Raw genomic sequence first — 24,126 nt, forward strand, 5'->3', positions numbered from 1 at the left:
CCATTGGAAAATAAAGAATGGCTGGATTTGTACCTATTTCTTTGGTAATGGGACACTACATGATTGACAATGCAATTACCAGTGAAAAGGTTTTGATATGCCAAGTAATACTTAAAATAGAACTTCAATATTTTTCATGTACAGAGCTGTGGGTTTCGTAACAACCTGTTTTTCTGCAACTCAAGAAATCTTCACAGGTTCAAGAAAAATTCCTTTAAACTTGATATTTGTGAAGAGACACACGCATATAAGAGACATTCAAGCATTCCATGTAAAGGTTGGGGAAATTAACGTTTCAATTACATGAAGAGTACAGTTACACTTTTATAGATCTTCATGAACTGAAAGAACCTTTTTTATTTGAAAAACATTAAAAATCTGTCTCTTCCAACGATATTGAGAGATATTTTAGACCTCAATTTCCATATCTACTTTAAGCCAAGTTAGTATGTGGGCATGTTACATTAATGTCGACTTATTCCTTCCCCTTTACTATCATTTTTCTCCTCTAAGCTTGCCAGGTACATTCTGACAGTTGGAAGACACTGAGATTTACCAGATTCAAGCTCTCGTATAGAGGCACATCTATTACTGCCAAAAAAAATAAAAAATAATGTACTATAATTATTTAGTTAGGCCATTAAAAAAAAAAATCCTTATTTCACCTTTAGACTTAAATCTTCACTTGCCTTGAAGAAAATATGAATGTCTGTCTCTGCTGTGACTACACAGAACATGGTCTGGATTCTATACAATACAGATGCAGTTTCACAGTTCTGGTTTGCATCATGCTTCTCTTAGGACTGATGGTTTAGGATATTTCCTGCTTTCTCTTAGAGCTTCTCCTACTATTACAAATCTCTTCCTTTACTTTCTGTTCTTTCTCCCCTCTTGTTTATTACTGGTATTCACCACCATTGCTGAGAGAAGTTTTCCATTTCTTGATGGAGGACAGTAAACTCCTCACTCCTCCAATCTGTTCTGGTAAAAGAGACTGAAATGCAAACCCTGCTGGGGAGCTGTCTTCTTTCACCTTGAATTTCAGCACTCGTGACCAAGCCTGTCTCTGTTTGTTATCCCAGGCCAAGATACATGGCAGCTTCTAAGACAAATGTGGGACCACACCTGGAGCTTGCCAGTGTTTTCTGAGGACACCAGGAAGGCAGAGCAACTGAATCTTCAGTAGCTGGTGCAGCTGAAGAGATGCTGCAGGTGTGTTCACAACACATCTTGGCAGGAAGAGAATAGAGTGTTCCAGCTGTCCACTGAAGGAAGTGAATTGAGGGGGATTTTTATATGAACCACAATTTTCCACAGCTAGCACATGATCCAGAACCATTTGCTAAAATGAAAGATTTTTCCCCTCCTTGGAGAGTTTGACTTTAGCTCCAACCCCATCTCTCTCTGCCTTTAGGTGGATCTCAGCCAGATTTGCCTCTCCACACGGGTGCAGATCCCAGCCAGGCAAAGGGTGTCAGGGACAAACTCCTCAGGAACAGCAGTCAGTGGGATTTAGGGTTGATGGCCACCTGTGCATTTCTGGCATTTGGGAGAGGTCCACATCCATCAAGGCACTTAAAAATGTGCCCCACTTTGACTGCAATCAAACTCTCAAAATAAAGGGAATGTTTCACCTGAGACCACAAAATCCCACAATGTGATGGAGGAAAGGAGCTTACCTTACATTGACTTAAATCGAAAAATGGCTCCAGCTAAATCCAGAGGTTTCTCCAGATTTTCCCTGATATGAAAATGCCTATTGTATTCACAAACCCCACAGCCACCACACTAAGTTCTTTATCTTGTAAATTCATTCTTTACTTTCTCAACAGAAATATCTATATAATTATTCTATGCATGAGTAATATTGGCTCAGAAAAATCAACTAACATGGGATTCAGCAGACCCAAGAATTATGCAAAGACTGTTTTAAGCAGCTTACTATTTAAAAGAAAGAATTTTTTTTAAAGTGCATCTACCTAAAAAAGCAATAAAGTTCTTTGCATACAAGCAAATTAGCAATATTTTTTCACGTCAACTGAAAAGCTGCGGACACTGAAAATTAAAAACAGTCATTGCATGAGGAGAGAAAAGCTGCATAATTACAAAAAGTATAGTTATAAATGTCCTTTTGTGAGAGTTCATAAATGAGAGTTTGATGGGAGAAAGAAGGAAAATAAGTATAAACATAATTTTTTTTAAAACAACCCAGAGATTAGTGGGTCCAATATTCAGAGATATTGGACCCACTACAAAAATCAGCCACAATCCCCCTATTTTTCAGCTGTAGTTTTACTGCAATTAGTGAAGCCACATCAGTCTGCTTAAAGTATAACATCACCTAAATATATTCCATTTCTAAACAATATTTCCTTACAATTGTTTCTTTCTCATTGTTCCTACCCTTCCCCTACCTTTATACTGTCTTTGAATGCCAGTGGGTGGTTATGGAAAATATTTGCTGTCATATCAAGGGCTTTCAGCCTCCAGTAACCCTGTTAGAACAGGTCTTTAATTAGCATTATAAATAATTGCTGACTACATTTTTGTTCTGGGATGCAGAGAAAAGTTGATTTGAAACTAATTCCAATTCAGGAATTTTTGTTTCTTTTTCTGCAGTTCAGAGATAGAGATGGAAGAATGGTCCTCACTCAGAAGTGACTGGCAACCTCTTTATACATTATTTTCCAGGTCATTTCACTGAGTGTTTTGCAGGTATTCCATTTCATTCCTTGGCAACTGACCCAAAACTTTGAGCTGGATTACTTGAGAGATAGGCATTGTCTTTGGTATCCTTGGGTAAAATAAAGCTATTTTTCTAGCCTGCAATTCTTCCCAATATACCAGTCAAGATTTCCCCTCACAGCTCTCACTTTTTTTTTCTTTATAATGGCATTTTGGCCTTAATTATTAGGATCAGAGGAAAAACATCCATATCTTTATAAATTAGAAAATGTTTAATAAGAATGAGCTTGAACAAATTTTTGTTATAATGAAAGGATTAAGATGCCTGATAGCATTAATATTTAGGAAAAATTAAACAAAATTGCTTTTTATCTGCTGCAAACTATGTTAAATATTTAATATGCCACATTATAAGGGCACCATTTGCACAAAGGGTATGACAACCTTTGTGTTATGAACCTTCATTTCAGCAGTTCAAACTTAGTTGGAAAAACTTCTAAAAGCTAAATTTAAAACCAAGTGCAGGGGGGTTTTTTGGCAGTTGGACCTGAGAAAAACTTCAAACCTGTGCAGGGCTCCAGCAGAACATTTTGCAAACAGTTGGGGCTAAAGAGGCTGCCTCTCCTGACCCAGCACATGGTTTATTTAGGAGGGAGCACTGAGTTTAATTGTTCTGGAACTTATGGGAAGCCTTTCTGCTGCTTAGCTTGGAGTGTCTGGATGTATTTTTAGACAGCTTTGAAACATTAAAAAAAAAAAAAAGCAAGTGTTCTGAGGTGATGAAGGGTGATTTCTTTTTTCAGTAATCTAGCAAGAGATAACTTTAATGTAAATATTGTGAGAGGAAAACTCTAGCTCTCAGATTATAATAAATGAGTATAATATTCCTTTATAACTAATAAGGTGTGATAAATCTGCTAGGATCAGTAGTATGCTTCTGAAAAAAAGAGCAAATCACTTTCTGAAGCCTGAAATCCTGGAAATTTTCAAGCTTTCCTTGGGAGTTTAAACAAATAAATCTCCAGAAAAAAACCAAAATAAGTAAGCCCCAGAAGCCAAGTTGGGCCTGCTTACAGCCACCCATATAGAGCATGAAATTTTAAGGTAATAATGTAACAGTATAATGTAGTAAATTTGGTACTGGATTTTTACTGCTTGCAGATCACTGAACTGAGAAACAAATAAAATGAAAAAAATTCTGAGGTTGCGCCTAAGCTGCTCCTTACAATGACCTTGAAAAAAAATCTATTATCTTTTGCCTTTCTCTCTCCTCCTGTAAAATGTGATAATAAATACTAGTTAGACCTTCTATCTTGGGATGGGACTCTGAGCAGAAAACAGCAAAAAATTACAACCACTTTGCTTTTGCTGGCTGAGTTTCCAAAGTCAGCCTCACACTCTATAAAAACAAAAATGTTACCAGAATCACCCTAACTCTTCAAAACCTATCAAGCCACACTCAAAGCTCTCCTTCCACCTCAGCTGACTTTCATTTTATCCACCCAAGTCAATTGGTTTCATCTCTATCCAAGGCAGCTCTTAGCTGCTGGACTGGGGAGCAGGCTCAGCTCTTGTGCAATCCATGCCTGGTTCCACCATGTAAAGAATTGTGGGTTTTTTCCATTCTCTATTTCCTACAGATGTCATCCTTACTGAATAAAAACTTTGCTCCTTTGCAAAACCAAAAAAAAAAAAAAAAAAAAAAAAGCTTCACAATTATTTTATTGTTACTGTGGTGTAACTGAATCCATGACCAGCTTCTGAACACTACTGGGTTTTCACAGCTGTAACATCCTTATTTCCAAGGCACAGCTGTGTGAAGTTCACATCTCACATTCAAGGAAATCCAGTATTAAACAGGAGAAGGAGAAAAGTAAAACAATCTCAGAGACACTGCAGTTCCTTATTAGCTTCCAGATTTTCTGACTCTGGTATATATAGTTGCATTTAGATATAATAGAAAAAATTAAGAGACATTTTACTATGTTGCAGTCTTATAGACAGGAAAAAAGAGTAGTTGACCAGCATTTCAAAGCTACAACTGTTTCATTTGAAATTAAGATGGAAGATATCCAGCAGAATCTTGCACAAAGTGAAGGTAAAAAATTAGTATTGTTCAAAAACTCTCCAGATTCAAGTCTGATTTACCACTAGAACAGTAACAAGATATATCTTTATGTATCTAGATTTTAATAAACTCAACCTAAATTATATTTTTTTGACCTTGACTACAATAACTGTATTATGTCACTTAGGGTCAGAGGATTTTTTGACATTTTAAAGTGTTTATAATTCCCTCCCAATGCAAAAGTGGTAGGATACCAACACGAGAAATGAGTACAGAAGCACACTGGAACTCAAAATATCAAGTATCTCTACTTAAAGGTACATCTTAGAAAGTACACTCCAATAAATAGCTTTTACTGAGGCATTAGTGATCATTAAGCTCTCATGCATGTGGCTCATGCTGTCAGGCAGATCATATTAGTGATACTTGTAAATGTTGTGCATCTGCTAGAAAGTCTCAGCTTCACTTACCAGAAGGTTTTCTAAACATTAATTCACATTTTTGGTGGCTTCAAGAGAGATAGATTTTATTAGTTACATGTTAAATTAAAGCTACAAACAGCCTTTATTTATGTTAGTACAAGATTCTGTCAAGGGATATCTTTATTTCATTGCACTCTACTTTCCAAGAACTGAAACCTTCAAAAGAAACTCTAATAACAAGTTTGTTTTGGACCTAAAATTGTACACTAACCTTTGAAACAAAGAACAAAAGGCAACCTTCAGTTTCAACTGTAAATATTAGGGTATTGAAATATCAGGTTGTGCTGAATACATACATTTGGAGGGCAGAAACTTTTCAAGCATGAAATCCCTCCTTCAAGGAAGGCAAACTGAAATCAAAACCAAAACTACAAAAGCAAACCTTTGGAAATGCACCATGCCATTTTCACTGCCATCACTCTCCTTCCCACACCTGCTGCTGCTTTGGGTGTGTTGATGTTTTGCTGGAGGAGAGCTTTCCTTACCTGCAGAATTTCAGGGGAAACCACACAGTGGCAGTACTGTGAATGCAAACACTCTGTTCTGTTGTGCAGCAGCTGCTAACAACTAAAATACAGTTTTCCAGCCTTGCTTGTGGTTAAGTTGGCTGTTTCTTTTCTATATAGAAGAACATGCAGTCAACATGTAATTTATTTCCTTTCTAAATTTTAGTATCCAGAGGCCCCAGGCACAGTCACATTTCACTCCAGGCTACTATTTTCTTGCCCTTTGTACCCCCTTCACTTCCTCTACCCAGATATGTTTGTAAAGCTCCGTTCCTTAGTGAACACTTGGAATTCTTTGCCAAAAGAAAAGGAAAGGGAAACAAACTGAAGGAGCGTCCCCATACAAAAATACCAACACACCCACCCCAGACATTTATGATTCATCTGGGTTATTGGTTTCTGTCCTTTCATAGCACACAGAAACAAGTTGATGAGTATTAGAAATGACAAATCCAGAATGCTCTGTTCACTTCCCTGTACTCTGAGACTCTTGTCAAAGACTGCAGCCACACAGATCACAGATGTCAACTTCTGATTTACAGGCACTTCACATCAGCTGGGAAATTTCCATTCTTTTGGAAATTTCCTCCTGGTGAACATTCTCTGATTGTAAATAATTTTCTGGTTTTAAAACCCCCATATTTCAGGCAGGAATGTAACAGTTAACATGAACTTGTATTCTTGAAGAGCATGGCATACAGCACAGGGGTTGTAGTTCGTTTTTAAACTTATACAGAAAAGTCTATTTATATCCATCATTCCCACCTAAATCAATTCCCCTTCATTTCACCAGGTACACACACAGTATTTCTCTCTTTTTTTTTTTTTTTCCTCCTTTCAAAGCAAGAATCAGCTTTTTCCCTTCAGGGGTTAACACTCAGTGAATCTGAATGTGTTTCCTTCCCTACTTATCTTTGCTTTTAGCTACAGAAGCTGTTCCTGAAGGTAAAGCCCTTCTGACTGCACATGCAGCAGCACTTTTCCCCTGGCTGAGTCATTCCTCAAGTTCACAGAGTTGAAACAAGCCAAACAGTTCCTGGGCAGGATTGGCATCACAATCCTTCCCACCAGCACCCCCAGGATAGAGACAGTCCCTCAGGAGAGCCCAGGGAATTATGTTTAATAAAAAACTTCACAGAAAAATACACATGCTACATGACTCCCCTCCATTGACTGAATGACATTTAAAAAACAACCATAAGAACATTAAAGTATCCAGTACCATAGCAGATGGGGGAAAAAAAATTCTCTTTCTTATCAAAGCTAGATTATTATATCACTTCTGATTGTGAAGCCATGGGGTACTGGTGTTTTTTAATTCCACTAGGAAAAATATTAGGAGAGGATTTTATCACATATTAAAAGGCACAGTAAGTTATTTTAACTTGGATATTCCTCAATTTATTTCTAACGTAAATCTATCCTTTTAAGCTGAATCTCTTTATCTTGAGCTGAAATGTCTCTGCCTATAAATTTTGTAAATGGTATCACATATTTCCAATAAACAATTCCAGAAGAATTCTCCACACAATGAATTCAGCACTTTTACAGCAGCATCTCAGAAAGGCTAAAAACCAGTGATGTTTTCAAACAAAAAACAAAAAGAAGTACCATTTTCTTCCCCAATCTCAATAGCCATTCCCTATTAGGGAAGTTACTAATTTTACCATTTCACGTCATTTTACGACAAGTCCAGTTACCTGGTACAAGTCGCTAATAAATTAACACCAAATCCTTACTGAAAGTCTAATCCTTGAGCTGCTGAGAGGACACTTTCTGCTCATGACTGTGTTTCTCGTGGCACAGTTCCTTTGGCCACACGTTTTGGGGCAGATCAGCAGAGTGAGCACAGCTCACACACCTACAGGTACCTCTGATGGGACAAGCTGTGCCAGAAAGTCCCACAGCCTCTCACCAGGGATGCCAACCTCTCATGGGACTTGGGAAGACCATAGAATGGGGAAAAAATTGAGAATAAACCTAGAAAAGGGCACAAGGCAGCCCCTAAGGGAGGTGGCCCAAGGCAGGCCGCAGCCCGGCCTCACGCGGGGCGCTTGCTCTCCAACAAACCAGTCCAGCTAAAATAAACACTTTATGGCTTCTTTATCAACATTTTTAACAATTCCCACACACCAATCATTATTAAAAGATAAAATGAGGTAAGGGCTCACATGCTGCTGGTGTAGGAGCTGAGGAATCCCTCCCTGGCCGGGACGTGTGGGGATCCCCTTCTACCTCAGAGCATCCGTCTCCCTGAGGGGCTGCTTTGAACCACCTGCAGCAGGTACAGCCCTGAGGGTGGGCACTGCACTGCTCACCCACCTGCACTGCTCACCTGAACTGCTCACCCACCTGCACTGCTCACCTGCACTGTTCACCCACCTGAACTGCTCACCTGCACTGCTCACCCACCTGCACTGCTCACCTGAACTGCTCACCTGTACTGCTCACCCACCTGCACTGCTCACCTGCACTGCTCACCCACCTGCATTGCCCACCTGCACTGCTCTCCTTCATTGTTCACCCCTACCCACCTGCACAGCTCACCCATCTGCTCTGCCCACCCGCACTGCACTTCTGCCACCCATCTGCACAGAATGAATTCAGCATTTTTACAGCTGAATTTTACAGCAGCGCCTCAGAAATGCTAGAACCCAGTCATTTTCAAACAACCAAACAGAAACACCATTTTGCCCGCTCCTCACTCATCTGCACTGCTCTCCTTCACCCACCTTCATTCCTCACCCCCACCCACCTGCACATTCAAGCTGTGGGCATGCCCAGCCTGGGAATGCCCCCCCCAGGTACCAGGAAATGCCCCAGACCAGCTGCCCAATACCCTGGGAGCCCATAATGACAACCCAGCCCTGCATCCCACCCAGAGGAGCTCAGCAGAAGGCAGGGAAAGCTGCAAGGAAACCTGAGGGTGGTAATGAAGGCACTGTGTGGTTCAGACCTCTACCAAAGACCCGTGGTTTCCACAGGGATGCTGTTCCAGCCGGGAACCAGCCCTGCCCAGACCACTCACCCAGCACAGCCCATCCCCTCCCCAGCAGCACTCTGATTTTCCAGAGGCAGGGAACTGTCAGCAGAGCTGCCAGCTTTCCCCTGAGAGCCTGGAGCCTCACCTTTCCATTACCCAAAACATCTGACAGCCAGTTATCCTCATGCTGCCTGAGCAGTACTAGACAGAATGATTGGAATTAGTATTTGCTGCCAAAAAATATTGGATACTTTCTAATCACACTAGGAGAGCTCTTGCTAGGTTTTCAATCTCAGAGATGCTTAATATAGTGAAGCAGGAAGACAAAGTTTCACTTTCAAGCTGGAATTCAATAATCCTACTTGAAACAGTTTTAAAAAAACAAACTTTAAGCACTGCCTCAGCATCTAGAGATACAGGAAAGATCTTACCCCTATTGTATTATCATTAAATTTTAATTCTTCCAAATATGTGCCATATCATACAGAAGTTAATTCATAACTTATCCCTAGTAATCACAGCATAAAACCCAGGTTTTTATCTTTTGGGTTTGTATACAACTGTTGAATCCCATGAGTCCAAGTTCAATATACAGCACCTATTATTTTAATGTTCTGATGCTGCATTATCACTTGCCATACTTATTTACTGCTTATTTTCTCTACAGTTCTCAATTTCCACAGTACAGCAAAATGTTTTTCTCTTCTATTTTATTTTCTATTAAAAGAGAAATTGAACTTATTGCTTTGACTTTTTCCATGGCACCTCGAATATAAGGCAAGCACCCGATAACGGTCTCACTTTTATCAGAAATTCACACCTTTTCCTCTGCACTAAACATTGTTTCTTCACAGCAAATGAATAAAAAACTTTGTTGTTAATGATTCAAACAAACACTTAAAAATATTAGGCTGGATGTTTCAGCCTTAACTTTGCTTAGAATTGTATTTCTGATGTATTGCACATTCTGTGCTTTTATGTCATATGTAAATTTAAACAGGACTATGTATTTTTTAAAACCCTGTGTTGAAAGATCTTTAAAGTTGCAAGGCTAAGTGAAGGAAAGCCAAAATTTAACCTGACTGTGCTGCGTCCTGGTGCATTCTCAATTATATTATGTCATAGGTTATTACATCTTGTTAAATTCAACTTGTCTAGCACTCTTCAGACCATTAAAAGATTCTTAAAGAGATGTTACATTTTCTGATTACAGTTTTTGGCTCTTATTTGTGTAGTCTTGTGTTAACAGTCTGATTTTCAAGTACATTTCTTGGTGACACTCAGCTTTGTCTGTGTAGAGCTCTTACTACTAAGTACTTACAGCTGATAAATGCCATTCTTAACAGAGGTGATTTTCATTCTGCTTCACTCCATTAGCCCAAAGTATAAAATTGCAATGAAAAGCTGCAATGTCCTCTTGGTAGTTTGACTCTACTTTGAGCTCAGTGCTGCCCATATTTATCTAACTTACAGACTCATTTCAGGGGGAAAAAAGCTTCAATTTTATGTACTTTTTGTTAAACCTGCCAAGGTTAGGGACCCAGTTCTGTGAACACTTTTTCATGCAATCAGTTCCACCAAATGCCCATCACCTGAGGAGAGAGAATGACCTGTTTCAAGATGGGATATAATGCACAGCTCTGGTCATATTTTGCAGCTATTAAACTCAATACCATGGACTGTAGTGGGAAAAACCTACAATTCAGTTCTTTTAAACTGCCACAAAATCTCCCAACTGCAAATTTCATTGTGGTTTGCACTGGTGATGGGGGAGCTATTTTCACACAACTGTATGCTTTTAAGATTTTTTTGAAGTTCTCATCAGAACCCCAGTAATTAAGTATTTATAGATGACAAAAATGCACCTAACAGGAACAAACCCATTTGTTTCCTATGGGCTTCAAACCTTTCATGAATAAAGTAGTGCCAAGGGTAACCTTTCATGAATACAACCTTAGGGATCACAGAGTGCCCTCAATCAATGCAGGGAACTCATGTTGACAGAGTATATGGGAAACAGATTGAGGTATTAAAGCACATAGCCTCTGGTGTTTTAGATGTAAATACTATAACCATCAAATATTTAGACTCTTATGTAAGCAGTATGTCATTTTTTAAACAGTTACTGCTTGGAATAAATCTTTAAGGATGGAATTTTCAGAAAGGCTCAGTATTGGCCTAACTTTGCTCTTACTGAAATCAATCATAAAATTTTCACAACTTTAAAAAAGGACTTTGTCTGTTTATATGTCTCCACAGCACTAAGCACAATAAGTCTTGATCCTGGCTGGGGCCTTTTGACTTTGCTGTAATCTAAATAAATTGATTTATAGGAGATCAGTTAGATAAATGAGGAAACACACACATACATATAAAACAGCTAGGGTTTTTCATGATGGCATAGCAGCCTTTGGAACTTCTTCATCATTTTATCTTGGAATCCTAAAACTCATTTTCTTTTCCTTATATTAATTTCTTTGTTATTAGTTTTCTCCAACATAATTCCATCTTAAATTTGCAGTGAAGTATCCCTCCAATAAAACACAAATCCCATTTAATCTACACAATAAACACATTAATTTTGGGATCTGACTCAAACATTGTTTCAGCAGAATATAATATCTCCTGTATTCCACAAAAGCTGTTGTTAATAACAGTGATATGTTCACTTGGGACATATCACTGGTAGAGAGTAGATTCCATATCAGTGGATTCCATATCAAGCAGAGAGGAGATTCCATATCAGTGATATGGAATCTCCTCTCTACTTCCAGGAATAACCACCTTTGCTGATCTGGGAAAGAGGAAGAGAGTGTGTTTATTTTACAGGTTTGTAGAGTGGTTAGAACCGGTATTTTTTATTTTGCAAGATTCACACAAACATTAATTTACCCAGGGATTGGCAGTTATTTCACTTTAATATACATGCCAGCCTGAAACCTGTCTAAAAAGATATTTTCTGCCAAAGAGCTGCACTAAGACCAAGACAAAGCTTCTGCTTTTCACTCAACGTGGGATTTCAAAAGGTTGATACTGAAATGCCTTTTTCCCTATTTTCTCCAAATAAAATGCTGTAAGTTATTTAAATGAAGGCTATTGTGACCGTGTTCACAGGGTTTCTCGGATGAGGAAAGAGATGAGGATCTGACTCCATGTTTCAGAAGGCTTGGTTTATTATTTTATGATATATATTACATTAAAACTATACTAAAAGAATAGAAGAAAATATTTCAGCAGAAGGCTGGCTAAGAATAGAATAGCAAAGAATGATAACAAAGGTTTGTGGCTCGGCTCTCTGTCTGAGCCAGCTGACTGTGATTGGCCATTAATTACAAACATCCAACATGGGCCAATCACAGATGCCCCTGTTGCATTCCACAGCAGCAGATAATCAATGTTTGCATTTTGTTCCTGAGGCCTCTCATCTTCTCAGGAGGAAAAATCCTAAGGAAAGGATTTTCCATAAAATTGCAACAGCTGTCTGCAACAGCTGTGGTTCCCCAGACAGTTCTCAAGGCATTTTTGTAGGAGCTGCCACCCCCATTCCTTTGTCTCAACTCCCTTACCACTCCTGTGCTTGGAGCTGTACAGCTGATTTTGGATCTCTCCAAGACCCAGACCAAGACTAAATCCTCTTTCTCTTCCTTCAAAGCTTGGTTTTAACCACTGCCAGGCTGGTGCTGCTGTGCAGAGCTGTGCAGGATGAGGGAGGAGCTGGAGCTGCACCAACACCCACCTGTGCCACGGGGACACATTCCTGAGCCTCCAAAAACATTCTCACCACATCCCTCAGGAAAGCAGGAGCAAGCACACATGACATCACAGAGCTGGCAGAAGAACAAACCTCCAGGAGTAGCCAAAGTTGTAAAACAGGCCATGGAAAGAATCAGGTAATGCTAACAGCTTGTTCATCTTCCTCACCTAAATTCAGGTGATGCTATCACTGGCCCCAGCCTGCCACATATTTTATAGTAAGCAGTTTTAGTCTTTCAGATTAGCAAGCTATATATATATTTAGTGCTTTATTCTCAAACTGTTTCACCACAAATGACAGCTCATTTCACAAACAGCTTATCTTATGGCTAAAGATATATAAATACATACTAAAAATGCTGCTGAAAGTCTCAGAATGTATAATGCAGCCTGGTAGACATGGTAGTGATTGTAACACTGCATTGTAGACACAAATGTTAAAGAAACTTGGCAAGAAGCAACACATTTTAGCTACTCAAAATTCAGATTTTCTCAGACTTGTCCCCTTCTGATGAATGGAACATATGGGAGTATTGTTCATAAAACTTACATTGCTTTTCTTGATGTCTACCAAAATTCCTCATCATGACAATATTTACCAAGATACATAAAGATTCAAATTTGAATTAATTACCCAGAAGTTTTTCTGTGCTTCCAGGTTTGCTGGAAAAGAAAAACACTTCAGAAGCGATGTGTTATGAGCGTTCAGCAGTAGATGTTTTAGCAGCAGAGGTAGCAGAGTGCTTGCTGGGGAAGGGGCCTACCCAGTTAAAAGCCATCACTGCTGAGTGAGATAAAAGACAGGGAAGAAAGAAGCTGCTTTGCCAAGAAGCAGTTTAAAATCTGACATTATAAACAAAACACATTTAGATCTAGACATAAATCCTCCGTATGCTGAAGGCTCAGTAATATTTTAGCTAGCATTATTACTCACAAACAAACAGTTCCTGAAATACAGCATCAAAACTGCAGAACAGCCTTTAACCTTGTGTTCATCCACTCAAGAGCCATGTTATTTATTATCTTTTATCCCTTAATTATGGGGACTTCACCTACTGCTCTCTACTCATTTGAAATGCAGAATAAAATACAATGGATGTCTAAAGACTTAACAGGTGTCAACCAGATATTTGCCAGCCACTGCTACTATTCTACTGGGAGGAGTTGCTGTTCTATAAATACTAATTAGAGTTTTGCACATGATCTTGCTGAAATACCTAAGGTGATGAGTGGCCAGTTGTTACTTTTAAAAGATTAGCACAATTTGAAAAACTAATGTCCCCAATGAGGCAATGCTCACACTGAATAATCAAGAATTATAGCTGCTCTCTGCCCAAAGGGAATATTTGCTCACTTCATCATTTGGAAAATCTGCTGCCTCTCGAACAATTCACTCTTCTTTTTAACTTTGAGAAACTTGTAAAACTTTGTGCAATCAATAAATTAGTACAGTATACGGACTTAGATGGTCTTCCACTGCTATGCCCACATGGCAGGCCTTTTCACTACCTTTACTTCCAAAGACAGAGCTCTTCGTGTGAAAACATGATTAAGAAACTGCAACAAAATAATGTTGCACCTAAATCAAGCAGCAAAGTAAAATAGGATTATAGCACAAAGCCCATAAACCCAGCAAAAATTCAATTTCCTCAAATCCATCTTCCTTCAAATTCTTCACATCCACTAAACAAGAAAAACAGACACAGGCAAATCAGAACAGGTCTCCATGATACTGAGATTTTATATTAAAAATTTATATATAGTAATTTTTGATTTCAAAATACCCTCCAATTCTCTAAAATCTTGGTGCAATATAGCTGAAAAAACAGTACATTTTAAGCAAAATTTTAAAGTCACACAGCCTGTTTCCTTGGTTTGTAATAAAATCTTGAGTTTTATCTTGTCCAGTCTACTGTGGAAAGCAACTGATGTCACAAGGTGTGACACATTGCTGTATTTCTATATGTGAGCTGTGCTTCAATGCAGTGAATTTGATACAACTGATATAATCCCTTAGTATTTAGTGTCCATGACCACATGTGGGGAAAACATACACATCATTTTAATCAAAATTTTTTCTGCGGGCTTTAATTTTTAAAAAAAAAATATTTTTCTTTACAGTGAAACCTATATTTTTCTTTATCCCTCAAGAATATCCCTACTGCTTCCTCTTTTCCAGTAGCTCATTACTGGAAATGTTTGGCCTTGCTTCAAAAGAGAAGAATATGTCAACAGCAGAACATCTGTGTCCACATAGAATGCTTTGATGACAGTGATATACTCCATTTACATCAGTAACACTGAGCTGAACCTTGATGCTGTCTGCATTTAAAGATGTTACCCCACAGGGCAAGAGAATACAGGTCAAAAACGTTGATCTCTGTTTGACACACTCTCTACTTCAAGAGCACTTGGCAGCAATTTGTTCCAGAGTCAAGAATCAAACTCACAAAGTGTTGCAAAGCTCGGAGCCATGTTTGCATAACCACATTCAAAACAAATATTAAAATTCACAGTCTCTGGAGGCCAATCTACTTTTGATATGCAGGGGTTTGTGAGCAATGCAGTCAAATTCTAGCCTGAATACAGGAGGAGTTTTCATTTAAATCCAAAAGTCTTAACTCGGGCTTCAACATCTGCTATTAAGAGGGATAATGAACCTATATCTCTCAAATGCAAAAAGGAAAAAAGGCACTTTATCACCTAAAAATAAAAACTGATCATCTAAAAAGGGAGTGGAATAGTCATGTGTGACACAGGGTTGTGCCTATCAGTGTGGTCAGAGGAAGTTGGGTGAATTTTGGTACAGTACAAAAGCAGGCACAATAATGATTAATTCCTCAAATATTTCATAAAGAGGAGTTCAGAGATGAAGCCTGACCTACAGAATATTTGTAGCCCATGGCTACTGGTAATCTTCCCTTTAACTGGATTTTAAAACCTTTAGCCTTTCTTCAGCTTTTTTTAATTAATATATCATTTTCTAATTTAATTACATTGTGCCCACAAAAACTGCTATGCTGACATAAACCCTAATATGAGGTGGAGAGTTCCAATAGTTTCCCTCCACACCTTCCTCCCCTCATGTAGAGCTCAGCACTTTTGCAGCATTGAATGATCCGGTATTGCTTACAAGACTAATACATACAGAACATCAAACAGGATCCAATCAATGCAGCTGGATATTGCCCTGCTCGTGCTCAAGGACCACAGCCACCTGTGTGCTGCAACAGCAGCTGCCACTGCTGCTAAATCCTATTTCAGCAAACAGAGAAAGAGAAAATTTTGTTTACAGGTTGCACTAGAATGCCATGGAAACAGATACAGAGGTAACTGTGAAAGGCATAATCCAAATGGAAGACAGCCCTGATAGAGCTCATATATCCAAAAATAATATATATGTTTTCCCACTTGGCAAACACATGCATAAATCCTATTAACATCAAGACAGAAAATTATACTGAGTAGACCCCAATATCACCAAGGTCCCTGATAACAGTATGAATTAATGTGCACCTTCAAAGCAAAGCAAGATGTTTTCATATGCAGACTATTAGAAAAAAATAAAAATATCTTAATAGAATAATCACCTTTTTAAAGAAAAAAAATTACATCTTGAATTTTTGAAACAGGATTAAAGTGTGGTAGTAGCCCTGTAAAAGGAAGCTGCTCAGCACCTGCTGCCTACACTGTGCCTGGCTTCAGGCAATGTTATTCATTCCTCACTTTCATGGGAGCAAAATACATCCTCTAAAAATATAAAACACAAAAATAAATAGATCTCCAGGGAAATTGAAGAGAAATCGGTTTTAAAAATAGTGAAGGAGCCTCTGTGTTCTAAAAAAATAAGTCCATTTTGCATTGTTTTGTAAGATTTACACTTTAATTTGAAACCAAAGTAAGGCATAAAATTTGTATGAAAGCAATATGTGATTTATAGATAAACTTAAAACACAATACACTTAGCTGCAAATACCAGACCCCAGTGAGAGAAGCTAAAGGTTTTGAAAGATGATTAAAATATGCTTGATAAATGTGGCCCTGAAATGCCCCAAAAGATTTTTCTGAAGTTAAATAGTAAACACAATTAACATGGCTTTTGCTACAAAAACACTAAATGCAATGGATTTTTTTAAATTAATTTTCAATGTTATTACATGTTCCTATTGAGCTGGAATTGACTCAATCCACTAACTTTACTGTGAGTCAGTTCTTTTGTCCATATGACCTTGCCATCTAGACAAAAAGCCAAATATCCATTCTGTTGGTCATATGAAGAGGAAGCCACACAATGAGAACAATCTTATGACCACCATTTCCATCTTGTGAGTGGAAAATTTGTGACAGTTGAAGCATTTAAGAAAGATATATTCATAAAGCCCAGATAATGTCCAGCTTGATCAAATGTATCACTAATTAACCAATAAAAAGCAGCAGCTGTGAAGGCTGACAAGAATAACTTACTGTACACCTCTGGCCTAACCTCACTATCCATATTCAAACAAGTCTCCTGGCAAAGGCAAATCAAATAATTCTTGGGAGTCTTGCATGCATTCAGACTCACTAGATTTACATATTATTATTCACAGTAGATGTTTCATTACATTTGCTTTGAGAAAATGTACAATCTATATGGGTATTCACATGTTTAATATGCACATGAGTTCCCATTTTGTACATTTTATGGAGCTGATGATGAGGTTGCTTGGCCTCCCTCTGCCTTAGACCAAGCACTGCTCATTCACATGAGGTCAACTCACGTGGCAGAGCTCAGAGCTCACATTCTCCCACCAAACTCCAGCCACCCCAAAAAAGGCAGAACAATTCCAAGCAGCTTTTCAAAACCAGACCAACCCCAGTCCATCTCCCATAATATTTGCAGATTTTTTTGGGGAGATAACTGCAGGCGAAAAATGGTACAATTACTGTCCTAAGAGCTGGAAAGTTGCTGAAAAACAATTTGCCCCAAGCCCTGACTGCTCAGTTTGCTCAAATGGACATCCCTTCAGTCATGGCACCTGTAACAAGGCACTACAGGGGCCTCCAGAATTCACATTCACATCTGCTCCAAAGAGAACCTGTCGTCACAACGCTGCTGCATCAAGGTTCTCATACTCTCAGGTAAAAGTGCTCCTCAACCATGGGGTCTTTGGTACAAATGCCAAGTAAAATGCGTTTATCTCATTAATTCTTTGAGAGAATAACTCACCATTTTGGTCGGCTTGTGGATTTCACCATTGGAGCCATCCCATCTCTGTAGAGGCTTTTTGTTTTACTGAAGTTGACAACATTGAAAATTACTCTCTGGAGAGGAAAAAAAAAGGAAAAGACATCAGGTTTAAATTCTGAAAGACTTTCTACATGTGTTGTCCATACCAGATGCATAAAAATATGCTCAGATAACATATACAATAGATGTGTAGTTTATGAATTATTGGTATTCTCCATGGACTCAGATAATGGATATCCTGTCTGTTCCAAGTATTTAAAATGTCCATGTTGTTTCACACTGCATTGATACATGTGAAATACATGTTTTTAATTTAGTACACTGATTTTTCAGTTGGAATCCTAACCAGATGAAAAAATGAGCAGAGTGTGCTGCAGTTAACATTATAGAGGTGGATGGAAAGCTGGGAGATGGAGTAGCATTCCTTGAGAAAACCTTCTAACTGCTTCACAGAATCATAGGATAGAAAGGATAGAAACATAGAATTGCTGAAGCTGGAAAAGATTTCCAAGATCAAGTCCAACCATTAAATCCAGCACTGCCAAGTCTGTGGATGAACCATGTCCCTGAGTACCATGATAGGAATATTTCTCTTCCCCTGGCAAAAGGAAGAATTTTCTTTTGCAAGAAGTGTACAGGATATCTACCCAGAAATTGCACATAGCCATCAGTTGTTTGAATACGAAGAAAATATTCTAAATCTGATCTTAGTTTAAACTAAAACTTTGGGGAAAATGATGATATTTAATAGGTCAAGGGAAGACTAGAATTTAGATCTTTAAGGGTAATGGACTGACACTAAAAGCAAATTAATGCAGGGGGAAGACAAGAGAAAACAGAGACAAAACCTTTTTCTTTACCATCTGTCTGCTTCAAGTCATTTCATACAAAATTACTTATTCTGTCTCTGTTAAGAAAATCTAAATTGGATCTAGCTCATCTCATGGAGAACACTGACTTTTCAGATGCCAAATGCAGTATCCCTCATTTGTTGTACTCTTTTGATACACAGTGTTGACGTACTCCAAGAAAACAAAATATGAAGTCTAAATTAGTTTCTATAAAACAGTCCACAATATAGTGATACATTCAATTTCTATCTCTCTTTAAATTTGTTTTTTTTAAAGGTAAAAGTGAAGACAAACCACTAAAAAATATATTCACACTTCTCTTTTAGAGCAAACTATTGTAACATTGGCACCCTTCATAATGGTCCACAAGAAGCCTAAGAACAGATTGATCACTGTTTAAAAATTAAACAATTTTTGACTAAAACAACAAGCTTTCATATGTAAAACTTTGCAAAATCAAATCTGGACCTTCCAGACAGTCTGCTCAGGCTACAGGGAGTGAGAAGATTAAAGTGAAAGGAATCAGCAGTGGGACACCAACAGGAACCAGGCACATTTATCCTTTCATATGGGACAGGTAGGAAGCCAGGTAAACTGCATAGCGCTAAGTGGCTCTGTACTCAAGAAAAATTAAGGTTTTTTTGAGGTAAGGTAGTGCTGAAGATTTTGTGAATGGGAGCACATACTTCTATGCTGCAAATTCTGCCAATCAGTAAAAGCAAAATCTAAAAATAACCTCTAGGTTTGACTAGAACTGACATGAAAAACTAGCAAGTTGAGAAAATCACTTTTTTGAAGGTGGTAATTCAATTTTGCACCAAAGGCAGTAGGGAAACTACATATCCCTGTGCAAGAGTTTCCATGCATTTTGAGATTTTCTACTGGTCATGAGATGAACTTATTTTTATAACTGGATAAAAGAATGCACTTAAATTTACAGAATGTTATGTTTTTAATTTTAGTTATTTAGGCTATTGCTTATCTGATGAAATATCCACTTTGGGAGGTCTCTAGTTATTTTCCATCTTGCATTTATAATGGACGGCTTTAAGTTAGAGAATGGTATTCAGGTCTCTACATGCTTTATGCTCTACATGGAAACATTTCCCTCTATTAGAATGCTCAGATTTTCCTCTGTTACTTAACTCTGTTCATATTTTTGAAAACAAATTAAGTTGCAACAAATTGGTTTGTTAATCTTGATGTTTGCATGGAGTGAATGAAACAAACAAGATCTCCAAACCAATTGCCTTAAACTTTGGATGCAATCATGTCACTGTTGGAAAGGGAAAGTTGCTAATTTTGTTACATACTGACTCAGAGCAGACAGCTGGTAGAGAATGTTCTTATTCCAATCAAGCTTATTTTGTATAATGAGTTGGGCAAATGTACACAACTGGGTAAGCAATGTATATAAAAACAAAAATATGCAGCTCATTTAACAAAACACCGCCGATTACTGCGTCCCGAGCGCGGAGCGGGCGCTCAGCAACACGTGCAATTCCCCCAGCATGGCACCGAGCTGGGTTGGCAGAACCAAAGGTTTAACAGCACAGAGCAGAACTTTATCAACACACACACACTCCACTGAAGCCATAAAGCACACAAACCAAAGCACTCAAATGAGCAGCTGAACTCCGTCAAGTGTTCCTGGTGATGGTTAAAATAGTCCATGCAGCTCAGCCAGTGGAGTGTGCGAAAATGTAATGACTACAGGATGCACACTGGATACACGCGCTGGAAAAATATGCAGCTTGCTCAATAAGGTATGCAAACAGCTTTGAACTGAATGCTGTCATAAAAGGCTGTGATACAGCAATCAAAGTTTTGCTGAACAGATCTAATTTTTAGTCTAATTTCTGTCTATACTTATATCCTTTAACACAGCAGTTATGCAGCATAAAGAGCAAAAGGAAGAGAAACAAAGTGAGCACATTCGAATTTTTAGTCTAATTTCTGTCTATACTTATAGCCTTTAACACACCAGTTAGGTAGCATAAAAAGCAAAAGGACTAAAAACAAACTGAGCATGTTAAAACATTTTTTGCAAGAAAATGATCACTATTCTGAATTATTATATCAGTCATAGAGATGTACAAGATTGTCATCTTACAATCTTGTAAGCAATATAATTGAGATACTCCAAAATGAGTATTCAAGAATTTAAGAAATGTCAAGTTAAGAAAATAAAATTAGATTAAATGTACTTAAAATTCCCTATAAATTGTTCTGGTCTCCAGAGCATCAATACAGAGAAAAATGGTGGAAATTTTTACAATAAAAATACCTGTTGGGTATTTGGGAATGTATGAACACCGCTAATAGAAGCAATATTCAAACTGATGCTGTACCAGAAATTATAATTCTGTGCTTTTGCTTCCGTTTTAGGATAAAATCTTAAATCCATTGCATTATTTTGGTAAACTGATCTGCAGTTTCTGGGTAGGTGGAAGAGGCATGGTGCAGAAAGTCCTCTCAGGAGAGCACCGAGTCAAACCACGCTCCTGGGGATGCACCAGGATGTGTTGTGGCTTCACAGCATGAGGGAAGAAAACTGCTGCAGTCTCAGGCTCTGTGCTTGGGCTGCCAAATCTGAGACAGATGTTGGAGAACATGAGACAAGGCAGGCAAGTTCTGCCTACTGAGAGAAGAAGGAGGAGGACCTCTTTCCATAACATGGGCAATAAGTATGAAATTGAAGGTATCTTGCTCATAAAACCACTCAGACAGAAAACAAAGGAAAAGCTTGGTACCTCCTTTAGCCTTAAAATTTACATAGAAATTGAATTTATGTCTGATTTTCCTTACAATCCTTTGCAGACTTACTTCACGAATTAAAAGCACAATCAGGTATTAAGAGATGCTCAGTATATTTAAGGTGAGCAAGATAAAGATGAGCCATGAACAAAAGGAGGAAAGGTGGCTGAATTACATCACATTTTCTTCTTATTGCCAGCAGTTTTCCTGACTGGTGCTGGAAGGAGCTGCTGGCTGTCTGGGGAGCAAGCACACAGCAGGGTGGGTTTGGTTTGGAGCTGAAGGCTCTGAGAGGGGATGGTGGCATTGAGCATCATATTCCAACAGGCTGGTGGGAGCACAGGGTTCTCCCAGCAGGTTTTCCAACTGGAGCAGGTTTCCAAAAGAAAGTCACACCTTTGACAAAGGTTAAGCGCCTTCCCCCAGGATCAGGACACATTAGGTCCCTTCAAAAAGGCTCCCATTTTGCATAGTTTTTATTTTGCATGGTTTTCCCTGGCTGGCTGCTCACAGAAATAAATGTGCAGCTCTGGTTGACATTAAAAGGGAAAAAAAAAAAAAAAAACAAACATACCATAGAACACCACAAAATTCTGCCTGAGGCAGACACCTGGCACGGAAAATTTTGTGTCAAATCATTACAAGTATGAGAAGTTTTAACTAACTGAAAATAGGGTTTGCAGTAGGAAGTGTCAGGTTTCTTAATACTGTACATTCACAGATGTAACATACATGTATTAAATATTTAAAATTAGATAATATATTTAATATTAATAGCCTAACAATTTCAATTCAGTGGACAATGCTGATTGCTACCAGTATGAGCTATCAAAGTACCTGGGGACCAATTGTTTGAAGTCAGTCATGAACAATTTCTTCATTTAATCAGCCAAAATAAGACAACTGGGCACTAAGTGTTACTATTAAGACATTTCAGCTGAAATTAAGCTGAGCTTCTTTTCTTTGAATGAACATTAAAATCCAAAGGTGGTGGATATCATGGTGCTCTGCCTCGCTTATGCTGCTTGATCTTGCTTTCCTCTCCTGTAGATTCTTTAGATATTACAGTGTTTTGTGAATTCCTGAAACCTGCACCTTTTTTGAGTTGGGTTCTTGTCTTGGAAAGATTCTTGGTTATCCTTTCCTTCATTTTTTTAAAAGGTAAAGATATAAGTTTTCATCCCTTTAAAGGGCAGATCTACTTCAGAAGGAGAGAAAGGAAAAAAAAAAAAAAACACAAAGAAAGAAAAATGAACCAAACTCATGACTTGTGAGATTTTGAGACACCATTTGTGAATGTGAGAAAGTGGCAACAAAGGATTGCTGCCTGCTCACCAAAAAAAGTGCTGCATTTTGGTATTTGAGTCAGAAGGTCTTTAGGATCCTTTCTGACAAAGCACCTTATACAAAGCTGTACAAAAATAAATTACACTGGAGGGACTTCCAAATGGCAAGAAAAAAGTGTCACCTGCAACTGTTATCAATGCTGAGGAAAACAAGTAATATAACAGTCAGCTCTGTGCAAAATCCCCCATGAGAACTTACAAATAGCGTTTTTCTGACCTTTTCAAATTTAAATCATTCATTACTGCTAACATTTTAAAATAAGCCATGCTTTTTCTTTTCCCCTTGTAGGAACACTTGTCCTTTCAAATGGAAAAGTTTTTAATATTGACAGCATTTAGCCTTTTTCTCTTTAGCTAAGGAGCTTTCAAAACCTGCTGATGCTCAGGAGGGGAACATAAATTCTCACTTTCAAAGGGGGGAGGATGCTGGGGACCACTGAGAGCTCCACCAGCCTCTCTCATCAGCTGCACCTGTGTCTTGTTAACTGGAAACTGTCGAGTCTTTACAACACAACAAAATTTTAGGAAAGTGACGCAGCAAATGTATTACAGATTGTGAATTATTAGTGTTTTTCCCTTGGTAGAGATCTTCATTTAGTTACTTGAAAGAGAGGAATGCTGAAACCTGGGATGTTGCAAAGAGCAACATTAAAAAGAGACCCAAAGGATTTTAATACCACAACACTTCTGATATAATGCTTTGCTAACTATTAAATTAGTTTAGCCTTTATTGTGGTATTTGTCTGTGTGTGGGAGATATTCTTGGGTTTGGTGCCAGCCCAGCCCCCTTAAGCTGTATGAGTGGTTTTCAGGCAATGGTGGGTCAATGGCAAAAAATGCTTTTACAAATAATTACAAGTTTAGGCATTTGCCCAGTTATCTGGCCTTTCTGCCAGTACCTTCTTTGCCCTCAAACTCATAGGCTGAGGCATAGACACACAGGAGTTGTAAGACCTGTGCAAGCCAGTGCTCCTTCCCCATTTGGAATTTCACTTTTACCTCACTAAGTTCTATGACAGGGGGAAGCTGTGGAGAAGATCCTGGTCCAGCAGAAAGATTTCAAAAGGATTTTCAGCAGAATTCCTACTCCCAGTGTAATCCCATGCTGTGGAATGACCACTAACCTGGCTCCTCTGTGTGACCTGTTGGACTTGAAAATTATGAGAGCAAGAGGCACTCCAAGTTTTCCCAGCTCAACTTTTTTTTGGAAAAACAGCAATTTTTTCAATGAACAGAATAACAGTATTGTTCTCTTGCAATCGTAAGTCAGCTTTCTGTTCTAACTTTTCATCTGAACATCAATAATCTGACACTTTCAATTGAAAACTCAGAAATGTCCATTTGGAAAGCCAGCACTTGTGTAATTAGACTGACTCCTGTTCCTTGCTCCCTTGGGCCAAAATCTCCAATAGAATTGCAAATGTGTCACAAGACATATATTGAATTGTGTTGATTCATCAAAAAG

General features: G+C 38.3%; 1 protein-coding gene across 1 annotated transcript in view; it reads right to left on the minus strand.

The window, feature by feature from the left end:
• Window positions 1-24,126, minus strand: part of LOC131559796 (BEN domain-containing protein 5-like) — a 558,988-nt gene that overhangs the window by 328,168 nt on the left and 206,694 nt on the right. The window contains exon 4 of the mRNA XM_058808276.1: window positions 17,687-17,781. Coding sequence (XP_058664259.1) covers window positions 17,687-17,781 — 95 coding nt within the window. The remainder of the gene's footprint in view (window positions 1-17,686; window positions 17,782-24,126) is intronic.

Source organism: Ammospiza caudacuta, chromosome 7, assembly GCF_027887145.1.
Source record: "Ammospiza caudacuta isolate bAmmCau1 chromosome 7, bAmmCau1.pri, whole genome shotgun sequence".
Taxonomy (NCBI): Eukaryota; Metazoa; Chordata; class Aves; order Passeriformes; family Passerellidae; genus Ammospiza; species Ammospiza caudacuta.